At 45.2% G+C, this 14,513-nt stretch overlaps 1 protein-coding gene across 1 annotated transcript; it reads right to left on the bottom strand.

The window, feature by feature from the left end:
- Positions 1-940: 940 nt before the first annotated feature.
- LOC123074294 (RING-H2 finger protein ATL74) lies at positions 941-2,017 on the bottom strand. Its single transcript, XM_044497177.1, has one exon. The coding sequence runs from the start codon at positions 1,825-1,827 to the stop codon at positions 1,174-1,176; it is 654 nt and encodes a 217-aa protein (XP_044353112.1). The 5' UTR covers positions 1,828-2,017; the 3' UTR covers positions 941-1,173.
- Between the last annotated feature and the right edge of the window lie 12,496 nt (positions 2,018-14,513).

Raw genomic sequence — 14,513 nt, 5'->3', positions numbered from 1 at the left:
ATTTTGAAAAAAAAGTTCACTGATTGAAAAAGTTCAAGAATTAGATAACAGTTTGCGGATTTCAAAAAATACTTTGTAATTTGAAAAGTGTTCATGAATTCCAAAAATATTTTTGAATATGAAAAAAATCATTAATTTTCAAAAAAAAGTTCACAAATTTCGAAAAAGAAATTGTGAAAAACTAAAAGAAAAAATATGAACTATAACATAAAAGGAAAAGGCCCAAAAACTGACGAGAAACTAGACACAAACCAGGAATGATAGTTCAATATTTATGAGTTGGCCCAGTTATCGCGTGGGGTGTGTGTTGCGTGTCATTTACCCTTTAACGGGTGCTATAGGTGTCAAATAGGATTGGGGTGATCGTACGCTCTACCCGCCTCGTTGTTTATTCTTTTGTAGATTCATTATATAGTAAGAGTGGCATGTACAAAGAAAAAAGAATCCTTAATTACATAGTCCCTCTGTCCAGAGTTGGTCAAAGGGGTCGGCATGTCACAACCCACTGTGGCCCGAGTGGTAAATGGGCCATGTTGTGCCGGCATGCGTGCTACACAAGGTCCAGACACAACCCCTTTGCTAATTGTGCCAGCTCGTGCCATGCTGGCATGACCCAGATGGTCATCTTTGCCCCTGTCCCATAATATAAGATTTTTCTTTTTTGATACTGTGATGTTTTATATCACAGGAGAGAGGGGGTATAATTTTTTAGCTACAGTTCGTCAACTTGCAAGATGGAGTAGCAGATAATCTTTTTTTTACGGATAATTAGATGTGTTGAAATATATTACCCACCTTCCTCCATCAGTTTGGACGTTTGTATGAGTTGGCTGAAGCATGAATTCATTATAGAGTTAAGAGGTCTTGGGTTCAAGACCACTTTCGGATGAGAGCAAAGAATCCAAAGATTCGAGTAACAGAAGTCATATTCCTATGCACATTTCACAAAAAAAAAAGTACCATTTGAGAGGGAATAATCACAGTTTTAGTTACATCTCAAGTCTTAGTATAAGAGTGTTTTTACACTAATATAATGTTAAAAACGCTCATATCTTATGAGATGGAGGGAGTAGAATATACATACGTCACACTGTACACTTGTTTCCGGTTCCCCTCGAGGCTAGATTATAGCTAGGTAAAGGGAGATGCCGATTGACTACCTGCCGCCGATGTTTACCCGCGCACGTCTCTCTGGATACCACCTTGTACGGTCACTATCAAGGTTCCTCCTGCACCAAGCAACGTCGGTTGCGGCGGCTCCGTGCCCGATGACGACTGCGCAGCCGCCTCCGCCTTGCCGCTCCGCTGGCCCTGGGACAGCTCCGCCTCTGCCCGGCAGAGAGGGCACGTCGTCCTGGTGCGCAGCCACGCGTCGACGCACTCCACGTGGAATACGTGCCCGCAGTTCGGCAGCTGCCGCACCGTGTCCCCGTCCGCGAGCTCCGACAGGCACACGGCGCAGTCAGCCCCAGCGGCGCTGGTGGAGCCGACCTCCTTCCGGTACACGGTGACCGGCAGCGCGGAGAGCGCGGACGCGTCCAGCCCGTGCCGCCGGCTGCCGATCCTTCCGAACGAGTTGATGGACCGGAGGATGCCAGCGGCGAGGCCGCCGCTGCCGCGGCCTCCGCCTCGGCCAGACCGATACACCAGCACGTACAGCAAGACGCGCATGATGACGATGACGACGGTGAGCCCGAAGAGGACGAAGACGACGGTGAGCGCGACGCGCCCAGTGAAGCTGTAGTTCAGCTCCCGCTCGTATGGACCCCCGGCGGCTTCCGGCATGGCCGGCGCGCCAGCCATGGTGTTCCCTGACATGGCACTCATCGACAAGCTTACTAGGACTCCCCTACTAAAGAAGAGACGGAGCGGAAGAAAGAGAAGAAGGCAATGTCAGGTTTAGCAGCACTCGACTGCATGTGTGTTCTCTCACAGCTTAATTAGCTTCGGCAAGGCTAAACTGCTCGGGTCAACGAGTGGTGTGAGTGTCACGTACAATAGGATTGCGAGGCTGACATGTGGGGTGACGAGAACAATTGCAAATTACACGGAAATATTGCCCATTGGCCGAGAACGGGAGTGGTTGGTCAGGTCTGGGAAATGTGGATTTGATCAGCGCGGTTTGAGTACGGTTACCTTAGCTTTCGGTCCACACAAGACTTTTCTGTCGTGTAAATTTGTAATAGGAAGTCTAGAGGCAAAGGCAAGACGAAAATTCGAGGAACTGAGCAACCAAGATGAAAACGTTGACTTTGCAAACCAGCGAACATAAAATTCTTGAAGACCCGTCGGAGTTGAGCATGGAAATTTCTTCAAATCAAACAGAGACCGAACGGTGCGGCGAAACTGAAAGCTGAATAAAACTGTTGCTTATTAATGATTTGGTGCAGCATACAAGAGTATATAAGAGGGTACAAACCGACTTGGGGTAGGGGTACAAAACTGACTTGGACTAGAAGTCGTATATCATAATGACTACTCTAACATCCCCCCGCAGTATCAACGGCAGGCTCGACGACGTTGAGACTGAAACAGATATCTTGAAACGGCTTAGTAGGCAATGCCTTGGTGAAAATGTCAGCAAACTGAGCCGTAGAGGGAACATGAAGCACCCGAACCTGACCAAGAGCAACCTTTTCACGAACAAAATGAATATCAATCTCAATATGCTTTGTGCGTCGGTGTTGAACTGGATTGCTGGTCATGTAGACTGCTGATATGTTGTCACAGTAGACAATAGTGGCCTGCTCAATAGGCCTGTGTAGCTCGGAGAGTAACTGCCGAATCCAGATTGTATCTGCAACGGCATGTGCCACAGCGCGATACTCAGCCTCGGCCGACGAACGTGAGACTGTAACCTGTCTTTTCGAAGACCAAGAAATCAAATTGTTACCAAGAAAAACACAAAAACCGGAAGTGGACCTTCGAGTGTCAGGACAACCAGCCCAGTCTGCATCAGAGTATGCGGTAAGCGAGTTTGGAGAAGAATTATTGAGGTGGAGACCATGATTGAGAGTTCTTTTTAAATACCGAAGAATGCGTTTAACATGATTATAGTGAGGAACCCGGGGATCATGCATATAGAGACATGCTTGTTGAACAGCAAAAGAGATTTCAGGACGAGTAATGGTGAGATATTGGAGAGCACCTGTTAGGCTACGATAGAGAGTAGGATCGGAAAAGGGTTCACCGGTAGCCGAAAGTTTAAAACTAGTATCGACAGGAGTGCGAGATGATTGACAGTCAAGCATACCAGCACGATTAAGAAGATCAAGAATATACTGGCGTTGGGAAACAAAAAGGCTGGAGGAATCTCGAACAACAGCAATGCCTAAGAAATGATGAAGGAGTCCTAGGTCAGTCATAGAAAATTCAGATCTAAGAAGAGAGACAATATGATCTAAGAACTTTTGAGAGGAGGCGGTAAGAATGATATCATCTACATAGAGAAGTAAATAGGCAGTGTCAGAAGTTTGATGATACACAAAAAGAGAGGTGTCGGAGAGAGATGGAGTGAAGCCTATTGTTTGAATGAAGGAGGAGAAGCGTTGAAACCAAGCTCGTGGGGCCTGTTTAAGACCGTAGAGAGATTTCTGAAGAAGACATACATGAGTTGGAAAGGATGGATTTTCAAAACCCAGAGGTTGCTGGCAGTAGACAGTTTCTTGAAGGGAACCATGGAGGAAAGCATTTTTAACATCAAGTTGGTGAATGGGCCATGAAGAGGAGACAACAACACTAAGAACGGTGCGAATGGTGCTAGGTTTAACAACAGGAGAGAAGGTTTTTTCGTAATCAATTCCTTGTTGCTGAGAAAAGCCACGACAAACCCACCTGGCTTTATATCGTGAGAGGCTCCCATCGGAGTGGAACTTTTGGCGAAAAATCCATTTGCCAGAAACAATATTTGTATTGGGAGGACGAGGAACAAGTTGCCAGGTGTTGTTTTGAAGTAAAGCATTATATTCTTCTTGCATGGCAGCGGCCCAATTGGGATCAAGTAGAGTAGTTTTGTAATTCTTTGGAAGAGAAGTGAGAGATACGGAGGTATGAAGGTTTAGGCGGTCTTGGGGCTGTTGTAGGAATAGCACGAGGGGGTAAGGTGGGTACTGGTGAGTCCGGCGCAGCGGAAGAGTCGGACGAAGGAGTAGGGCTGGGTGGTGGAGTGGGAGCAGGGCTGGGTGGTGGAGTGGGAGTAGGGGCCGGGGGTGTTGGGGAGGGAGCAGGGGCCGGGGGTGTTGGGGACGTCTCGGGTGGGGTGAGTGTATGGTTGGGATTGGCTATGGTGGGTGTTAATGGTGGTGGTGATAAGTTGTGTTCGGCAGGTAGGGGAGTATATAGTTGGAAAGGACGGGGAGAGGGGGTGTTTGCGGAGCTAGGGGTGTTGGATGGTGTAGTAGTGCGCTGTGAGAAAGGAAAAATGTGCTCAGCAAACGTGACATGACGAGAGACATGAACGTGTCCGGTGTGAAGGTCGAGACAGCGATAGCCTTTGTGCTCGTCAGAGAAGCCGAGAAAAGCACATGGGATAGAGCGTGGTGACAATTTATTTGCAGAAGTGGCGTAGGCATTGGGAAAACAGAGACAGCCGAAAACACGAACCGCGGAGTAGTCGGGGTGGGAAAGAAAGAGGGAATAATAGGGAGTAGTGTTGGGTTTAGTTTTAGAAGGTCGAATATTTAGAAGGAAGGTGGCCATGTGTAGGGCTTCAGCCCAAAACTTGGGAGGCATAGATGATTGAATGAGGAGAGTGCGAACTATATCATTGAGGGTGCGAAGAGAGCGTTCTGCTTTACCATTTTGAGGGGATATGTAGGGACATGAGAACCTAAGCAGGATGCCATGTTGTAAGAAGAAAGTACGATTTTTAATGTTATCAAACTCGCGACCATTTTCACATTGGATAAAGCGAATTGGGAGGAAGAAGTGAACAGACACATAGCGTTGAAAATTAAGGAAAAGAGAATGGACCTCGGATTTGTTGCGTAGAGGAAAAGTCCAGACAAAGTGGGTGAAATCATCTAGGATAACAAGGTAGTATTTAAAATCCGAAACAGTTGCAATGGGAGAGGTCCATAAATCACAATGTATTAATTCAAAGGGATAAGTGCTACAAGAACTAGAGGAACTAAAGGGAAGACGCACATGTTTGCCTAATTGACAAGACTCGCAAAACACAGAATTATGAGAGTCCCTATTACATGGTATGGTAAATTCACTAAGCATAGAAGCTAAGACGGCGGGGTTGGGATGGCCCAAGCGACGATGCCAGAGATCGACAGAGGCCAGCATGGATGTTGGAGGGGTGGCGGCAGGAACTCCATTAAGAGAATAAAGATCACCGGAGCTATTGAAGCGAGCGATCTCGGCCTTGGTTAGGTAATCCTTCACAGATAAACCAAAAGGGTCAAATTCAGCCGAAACTAGATTGTCGCAAGTAAATTGGCGAACAGAGATAAGATTTTTAATGAGGGCGGGTGCAACTAGAACATCGCGAAGTAAAAGAGGTTTGGTGGAAGAGGGAAGTTGAGCCTGACCAACACAATATATAGGAATAGATGATCCATCTCCAAGGACAGTGGAAGGGAAAGGAGATTTAGTGCAAGAAGATAACCAATTACTAGATGCAGACATATGACTAGAGGCCCCTGAATCAAAGATCCAATCCGTACCTGAGTTTCCTTGTGCAGCAAAGTTATTCATGGCCTGGAGAAAGGCAGCTTGATCCCAGCTCGGCGTCGCAGGTGAGGGTGGCGTCGGAAGCAGTGCCGGCGGATACGATGGTGAAGGCAGTAGGGCCGGCTGGGGGGTGTAGTAGGCATTGGCCGGCTGTGGTGGGGGTGGCGTCGGGAGCAGGGCCGGCTGAGGTGTGTAGTAGGCGCCGCCGTCGGTGGTGTAATGACCATAAGGAGCATACGTCGGGGCGGCGTGATAGGCATTGGCCGGCTGTCGGGGGTTGAGAACCCCGGGAGCACCAGTAGGCGGCCGAAGGCCGGGTTGCCAGGCACCTGAGTATGCCGGCGGAGCACCGAGAGTGGACGGAGCGGACCAGGGCATGGGCCATGCTTGAACAAGCCCTGTCCAAGGATCATGAGGAGGCCGCCATGCAACCGCAGATGGAGCACTGGTGGGTGGTGCAGGACTCGGTGCTGGTGATGTCGTAGGCGGAACCGAACGAGTCGACGGCGGCCTGTAGATAGGGTTTTTGCCGCGGTAGTTCGGAGTAGGACGCCAGCCTGGGGGCGCTTGAACAGATGACGATGCGGACGGCCTGGCGGCAGGAGCCGGCATGGAAGGCGGCGCTGGTGTAGACGACAGAGGAGGTCGAGCCGCAGCATGAAAGACCTTGGGGCGAGAGTCCTTGCGAGCTTGTGTTTCCGCCGCGAGTTGTAGCAAGGAACGAACTTCAGCGAAGGTAGGAGGGGGCCGTATCATCGGTATGAACGAGGCTTGCTTGTAAAAGTCTTCGCTGAAGCCGACGACAACGATATTGATTAGCTGTGAGTCGCTAACTGTATCGCCGAGTTCGCGGAGCTCATCACCAATGGTCTTAACGCGCTGGCAGAACAGGTTCACCGGGGCGTCTCCTTGCACCATATTGCGAAGCTCGGTGTGGAGAGCGTTTTTCCGAGCGTCGGTGTTGCTTTGGAAGAGCTGACGGAGGGACTGCCAGATGTTAGCAGCGGTGGCGCCGTCGTGATCGAGCATGTTGAAGATCTCGGTGGTGATGCGGGTGTAGAACCACTGGACGATCGCGAGATCGTCTTTCAACCATTGCAGATCGTCGGGGCGGGGAAGACAGTTGGCGGCGACATGCGAGCGCAGGTTGCAGCGGCCGAGGTGGAGATCAAAGAGATGTCTCCAATGGTAGTAGTTGTGGGCGGCGAGATCAAGAACTATGGGGATGTAGGGGCTGACGTCGGAGATTGTGTCAGCAAGAGATATTGGTGCGGCGAGGATGGGTGCAGGGTAGTTTTGTGGAGCTATGGTGAGGGCCGAGAGAGAAGCGGCCGCGGCGTTGGCAGCCTTGGCGATGAGTGCGGCCCGGCGCTCGAAGTAGCCGGGCGGCGGCGGCGGCGGCGTTGGCGTTGGCGGAGCCATACGCTAAACCCTGGGACCCGTATCTGATACCATGAAAGCTGAATAAAACTATTGCTTATTAATGATTTGGTGCAGCATACAAGAGTATATAAGAGGGTACAAACCGACTTGAGGTAGGGGTACAAAACTGACTTGGACTAGAAGTCGTATACCATAATGACTACTCTAACAGAAACGACTGCCAGAACTGTGCACAGATTTTTTTTTTGCGAATATGTGCACAGAAGTTACTACGCATGGATGTTTATAAGGTGGTGGAGAATATTTATCAAGGTAAAATGTATTGAATTGTGTATTTTAGAGATATATTAGCAAATATGTCTGTGCGTTGCGACGAAAGAAAAATTAATGATTTTTTTATCCATTCATCAATTTAGAAACTGAAGATAATGCTAAAATGGTTGTTGCTGCAGACGATAATGGATCACCATTTATCTGATTATCAGATTCCAAAACACTAAATCCAGAATATTAAGAAATAGAAATAACTTTGAGATGATTGGCGACGGAGATGATGACAATATGTAACCATTTATTTGTTTATCCAATTCAAAAACACTCATTTCTGAAAATATTGCTAATCTTAAATGTGGGTTATCAGAATCCTCAACAATGGTCTATTCACTGTTATGACCTTTTTTTTTAATAACAAGAACAAAATAAAAGTTGCACCTTCCATATCCAGATTGTTGTGTGCAACTGAAGTGCACCTACCTAACTTACAAAATCATCATCAGAGAATAAATATTCCAAAGTGGTCTTGTAGTCTAAAAATGCTAAGTACAGAAATGGTCTTGACGTCTAAAAATGGTCTTAGTTCTGCATGTTCTTATCATACAACGTACATGAGTTAACCACAAAGAAGCATCATCATCAGAGAATACTTTTTTCAAAGTGATCTAGTAGTCTAAAATGAATTTCTTTTTCTCTTGTATACTTAATATAGCTGCGTTTCTTTTGATTGGCTGTCCTTTCATCTGGGCTATATTTTTCCCAGCAGATCTACCGAAGCCTCATTTGGTTTGTTCATGCTTGCTTCGTTTTTTCGTTTTCTCTTAGATAAGGGTAAACAGATCCATATCTCCGCCTTATATGTTAATGCCCCGTCTGTTGATTCTCACAACTCCCAACATATACTCCCTTCGTCTAAAAATAAGTATCTCAACTTTGTATTAACTATACTACAAAGTTATACTAAACTTAAGACACTTATTTTAGGACGGAGGAAGTATATGTTACTAGAATTTTGTGTAAAAAGGCGATGTGGAACTATTGATTGAAAAAACAGATCCTAACTTTTAGCACAGGCAGGTGCTAGGTCATTTGGCGGCAGCCTTAACATTGAGATGGCAGGTTGTGAGATTGATCTAGACACACGCAATTCTTTTTTCATGGCTTCTATGAAGTCCTTTTTTTGGAATGGATGGATCGATCGTGTTCTTCATGGAAACGGATTGATCCACGCTCGTACATGCGCTAGGCAGCTGCTGGGAGACGCCTGGTCGTGATCGTTTGTTTTTTTCTTTTTAGAACGGATCAGTCGGTATTAACTTCTTTTTTTGCGTTCAAACTTGAGAGCTTTATTCAACTAAAGAAACCCTGACATCATTAGCCATCAGGCTAGTGAGCAGAAAGGGAGGTCTAACATCAGTCCAACTCTCGGTTACCATCAGTGAGCATGCATGCTTAGCACAAATATGGGCCGGTACGTTGGCGGACCTGTTTATGTTGAATACAAAAAGAAGTAAAATTTGCAGCTCGCTCTCCAATTTCTACAAGTAAAGGTGCCACAACAGAGCGATTATTGTGGCGAGATATCCAGAGGTTCACTACCTCTAAGCAGTCTGTCTCCATGATCACGTGTGAAAACCCGCGCAAACTTGCAAAAATAACACCATCTCTCAGTGCTAGTGTTTCACCAATTAACGGATCTGTAACCCCATGATGAGGTTTACTCCAAGAACCCAGCAAGCAAGTGGCAGAACGAGCAACTCCTCCTGCACCACACCTTGCCGAGACCAATCTCATCGTTGCATTTGTATTAATCTTAATAACTCCCGGATCCGGAGGCACCCATCCGTATCCTGGTAGTATATAAGCAGCAGCTCGGGGTATTTCCAAGACGGCCAGATCATCCTTGATCCGCCTAACAGTCGTTACTGGGTCCAACTTCTCTCTGTTGTGTGTAATTCTGTTTCTTGAATGCCAGATCACCCACATAACGGAAATCATCTGAGACCTTTGAATGTCCGTGAACTGCGGGTCAGACAAGATGTCTCGTGCCCACGTAACCGGATGAAGCCGTGGCCGGCGCACACCCAGCCAAGCATATGCTTCCTCCCAGAACAATTTTGCATGAGAGCAATGCACTAGGGCGTGCATCAAATCCTCATCCATTGCCAAACACACTTTGCATCTACCAAGTTCTTGTATATTTCTACGCCTCAGAGTGCATTCATCTGGTAATATTTCCCGCACAACTGAAAGGATTGAGAAGATGTGTCTAGAGGGGGGGTGAATAGACTCTTAGCAAGAAAAGTGGCAGTTTTTAATTTCTTGAAGTTGAGGTGGAGCTTTAGCACAAGTTTAAACATTCACAGTACATATGCAATTTGCAAGAATGTAAAGGGATGGGATTGGAGTGTGCAAACGCAATTGGAGACACGGAGATTTTTGGCGTGGTTCCAATAGGTGGTGCTATCGTACATCCACGTTGATGGAGACTTCAACACACGAAGGGTAACAGTTGCGCGAGTCCGCGGAGGGCTCCACCCACGAAGGGTCCACAAAGAAGCAACCTTGTCTATCCCACCATGGCCATCGCCCACGAAGGACTTGCCTCACTAGGGTAGATCTTCACGAAGTAGGCGATCTCCTTGCCCATACAAACTCCTTGGTTCAACTCCACAATCTTGACGGAGGCTCCCAAGTGACACCTAACCAATCTAGGAGACACCACTCTCCAAAAGGTAATAGATGGTGTGTTGATGATGAACTCCTTGCTCTTGTGCTTCAAATGATAGTCTCCCCAACACTCAACTCTCTCTCACAGATTTGGATTTGGTGGAAAGATGATTTGAGTGGAAAGCAAGTTGGAGAAGGCTAGAGATCAAGATTTTATGTGGTTGGAATGGAATATCTTGACCTCAACACATGAGTAGGTGGTTCTCTCTCAGAAAATGTATGCTGGAAGTGTAGGCATGTTCTGATGGCTCTCCTCACGAATGAAGAGTGGGTGGAGGGGTATATATAGCCTCCACACAAAATCTAACCGTTACACACAAATCACCAAACTCGGTGGGACCGAATCAAAAAACTCGGTCGGACCGATTTAGTTCATAATGTGACCGTTAGGCATTTTGGTGGGACCGATATGATCAACTCGGTGGGACTGATGTGCTAGGGTTAGGGTAAAACCTCATCTCGGTTTGACCGATTACACAAACTCGGTGAGACCGATTTTGATAATAAGCTAACCAGAGAGTTGGTCAGGGAAACTCGGTCAGACCGATTACAAATCTCGGTAAGACCAAAATTATTGCAACACGCAATAGAGAGTTTGCAAGCCCATCTCGGTGAGACCGAGATCCCATGGGTGAGACCGAAGTGACTAGGGTTTGTGGCAGTGGCTATGTCAAGTGAACTCGATGGCGCCAGATAGAATGTTTCGGTGGGGCCGAGTTTGACTTTTGGTTTGGGACATATGTGGATATGGGAAAGTGGTTGAGGGTTCTGGAGCATCTCACTAAGCACTTTGAGCAAGCAAGCCATTAAGCAACACCTCATCCCCTTTTAATAGTATTGGCTTTCCTATGGACTCAATGTGATCTTGGATCACTAAAAGTAAAATGTAGAGTCTTGAGCTTTTGAGCTTGAGCCAATCCTTTGTCCTTAGCACCTTGAAGGGGTTCCACATCCTCTTGTCCACGCCACTCCATCTGTTGAACTTGTCTGAATTATTCTAGATAAAACATTAGTCCAACAAGAGATATGTTGACATTAATTACCAAAACCACCCAGGGAGCACTTGTTCTTTCAATCTCCCCTTTTTGGTAATTGATGACAACATACATCAAAGCTTTAGATAAAGATATAGAGAATAGCAAGTAAAGCTTTGGAAGGACATGTAACATGCATAGGCTCCCCCTACATGTATGCAATCATGTCAATATGGAATGTAAGAGCATGTGAATGCATAAACATGACAGAGCAAGCAATGTGTTACATGTATCTTGGCTATATGCATCAGAGCAAATGATGTGAATATATGAAGTTGTAACTACATGTTCATGATTCCTTCTTGCAAACAATATGTACATTAGCAAGAAATCATCATGCACATGAGTGTGATGCATATACTTACCTTGTGATCTTGAGCTGGCTTAGGAAGAGATGAACCTGAGTAAACAAGGTTAGATAACACAGATACATCTACTAGACAGAGCAAACAAAAGAACCACAAGAGTACCAAGATTGGGATGACATGTAGAGAGTGAGTACTAGGTACTCTATTGGATATAGACATGTCCCCAAAGGTAAAAGATGTGCAATAAATTTAAAGATTTCCTTCCCTAGTAGTCTTTCTCCCCCTGAATCTTATATTGGATAATGGGAGAAAATAGGGAAACAAAATCAGAGCAAAAGCAGATCAGATCACAGAAACATAACACAGACTAACATGTCTTTCCCCTCTTAAAGACATGTGTCTTCTCTCCTCTTGAACACCAAGCATCTGGGGCCTTTGATGTGATTATCTCTCTCCCTGTTGAAGTACTCTATCCCCTTTTGAAGTGATTAAGCTTTGATGTGAATGTGATCTCTCTCTCCCCCTTTGAAATCAATTTCCAAGAAGGGATCTTCTGGAGTGTGAGTCAAAATAGGTTTGGTCCTTGAGTCACAGAGCAAAGCAGCATATAGAATATGATGCTGGTAGAGGACAAGAATCATTAAGTGGAGCTGGAACAAAAGTGCAGGGTGCAAGTGGCAAATTGTCTTCTCTGAAGTGAAATCGGTGACACCGAGTTGTGTTTTCGATTACACCGTAATGGTTCGGTTTGACCGAGAGTGACAGACCGGTGTGACCGAGTTCAACGCAGAGAAAGGGCAATTTTTACCTCAGATCACTTAGACAAATAAGATCTCACAAAGATTTGCAATGAATTTGATGCAGGAAATGCAGAACAAAACAGAGAAAAGAAAAGAAAATCTGGATGAAGTTTTTTTTAAAGGAAGGGGAACAAAAATGCAAGGAACAAATGCAAGAACTCAGAGAAACACTAGAGAACTTCACCTAGAATTGGGCGGTGACAAATTCACCTATGTTAGAGTATATTGACTGAGGAGTCAAGTGAGAACACTTGATCATAAGTCATACTCATCGTTAAAGCTCAAAATGGGGTTACCATTTTTCGTTTAAGCATTTGATGTATTCATATCTTGTTGAGCTGCTTTGACCCATACCTTGGGGTAAAGCTTCTCTAAGATGGAATAACATACCTTGGGTGGTGGTGTTGAACTTGATCATGTAGTTGAACTTGTGTGGAGTGCTCAAGGTTGATGTAGCGCATCAATGGTTGGGAGCACCACTTATAGTTTGAGTTCATCTACCTACATGGGTTAGTCTTGCAAGGAAGAGCACTTGTGTATCCAACATGACAATCATGAAATTTGATACTAAATGAAATTTGATATAGAATTTGTCAAAAGGATATGTTGAAAGGTTTCATGCTTCCTTGTCTTCAACCACGATGGTGTAGAAACTTGGTGATGTAGAGATTGCTCAAGATGTGAGTGGATTGCAATCTCATGGATTTAGTTTCATCCAAGTACCTACAAGGGTTAGATAGCATGCAAGGGTACAAATATATCCGAGACACTTGATCATAAGAGAAAAGTCAAGGATTAGTCATAGGCTCATGCCTTGCATGTATCCAAATGGAGTTCCTACTCCAAGTTTGAAGCATCAATGATGTTCAATTCACCTCTCAAATCGGCAAAATACTTTCTCATCAAGCGGTTTGGTGAATATATCCGCCAATTGCTTATCGGTACAAACATGATTAAGATCAATGTCCCCTTTAGCAACATGATTTCGAATGAAATGATGACGAACTTCAATATGCTTAGTTCGAGAATGTTGCACGGGATTGTGAGAAATCTTAATAGCACTCTCATTGTCACAAAGTAATGGAACATGTTTCACATTGATCCCATAATCCTTAAGAGTTTGGGTCATCCAAAGTAATTGAGCACAACATGAACCGGCGGCAATGTATTCCGCTTCGGCGGTGGATAAGGATACCGAGTTTTGTTTCTTGGAGGACCAAGACGCAAGAGATCTACCAAGAAATTGACAAGTACCCGAAGTGGACTTTCTATCAACCTTGTCTCCGGCATAGTCCGAATCGGAGTAGCCAACAAGATCAAAAGAAGACCTCTTAGGATACCAAATGCCAAAATTTGGTGTATGTATTAAGTATCTCACTATCCTTTTCACAGCCTTAAGATGACATTCTTTGGGGGCCGCTTGATATCGTGCACACATGCACACACTTAGCATACTATCGGGACGGGAGGCACATAGATATAACAATGAACCAATCGTAGAGCAGTAAACCTTTTGGTCAACCTATTTTCCATCCTTGGTCAAGTCAAGATGTCCATTAGTAGGCATGGGTGTTTTCATACCTTTGCTTTCTTGCATGTTGAACTTCTTGAATAAGTCCTTGGTGTACTTTGTTTGAGAAACAAAGGTGCCTTCCTTAGTTTGCTTGATTTGCAAACCAAGAAAGAACTTGAGTTCACTCATCATAGACATCTCAAACTTCTTCGACATTAGCTTCCCAAACTTTTCACTAAAATGAGGGTTAGTCGAACCAAATATGATATCATCAACATAAATTTGGCACACAAATAATTCACCATTAACCCTTTTAGTAAAAAGAGTAGAATCTATCTTTCCAATCTCAAAGCCTTTTTCAATAAGGAACTTGGTCAAGCATTTGTACCACGCTCTTGGAGCTTGTTTAAGACCATAAAGAGCTTTGTGAAGTTTGTAAACATGGTCGGGTTTCTTAGGATTGACAAAGCCGGGAGGTTGCTTAACATAAAATTCCTCCTCAATTTCACCATTTAGAAAAACACTTTTAATATCCATTTGGTACAAGGTGATATCATGGTGATTAGCATAGGCAAGTAAGATGCGGATGGACTCAAGTCTAGCAACGGGGGCATATGTCTCACCGTAGTCCATACCTTCGACTTGAGTGTAGCCTTGGGCGACGAGACGTGCTTTGTTGCGGACGACTTGACCATCTTCGTCTTGCTTGTTGTGAAACACCCATTTGGTACCAATTATGTTGTGGTTGTTGTCGGGCTTCTCGACCAATGTCCACACTTGATTTCTCTCAAAG

Source organism: Triticum aestivum, chromosome 3D, assembly GCF_018294505.1.
Source record: "Triticum aestivum cultivar Chinese Spring chromosome 3D, IWGSC CS RefSeq v2.1, whole genome shotgun sequence".
NCBI lineage: Eukaryota > Viridiplantae > Streptophyta > Magnoliopsida > Poales > Poaceae > Triticum > Triticum aestivum.
The sequence above is the reverse complement of the archived record's forward strand: the minus strand, read 5'-3'. Positions and strand labels throughout refer to the sequence as shown.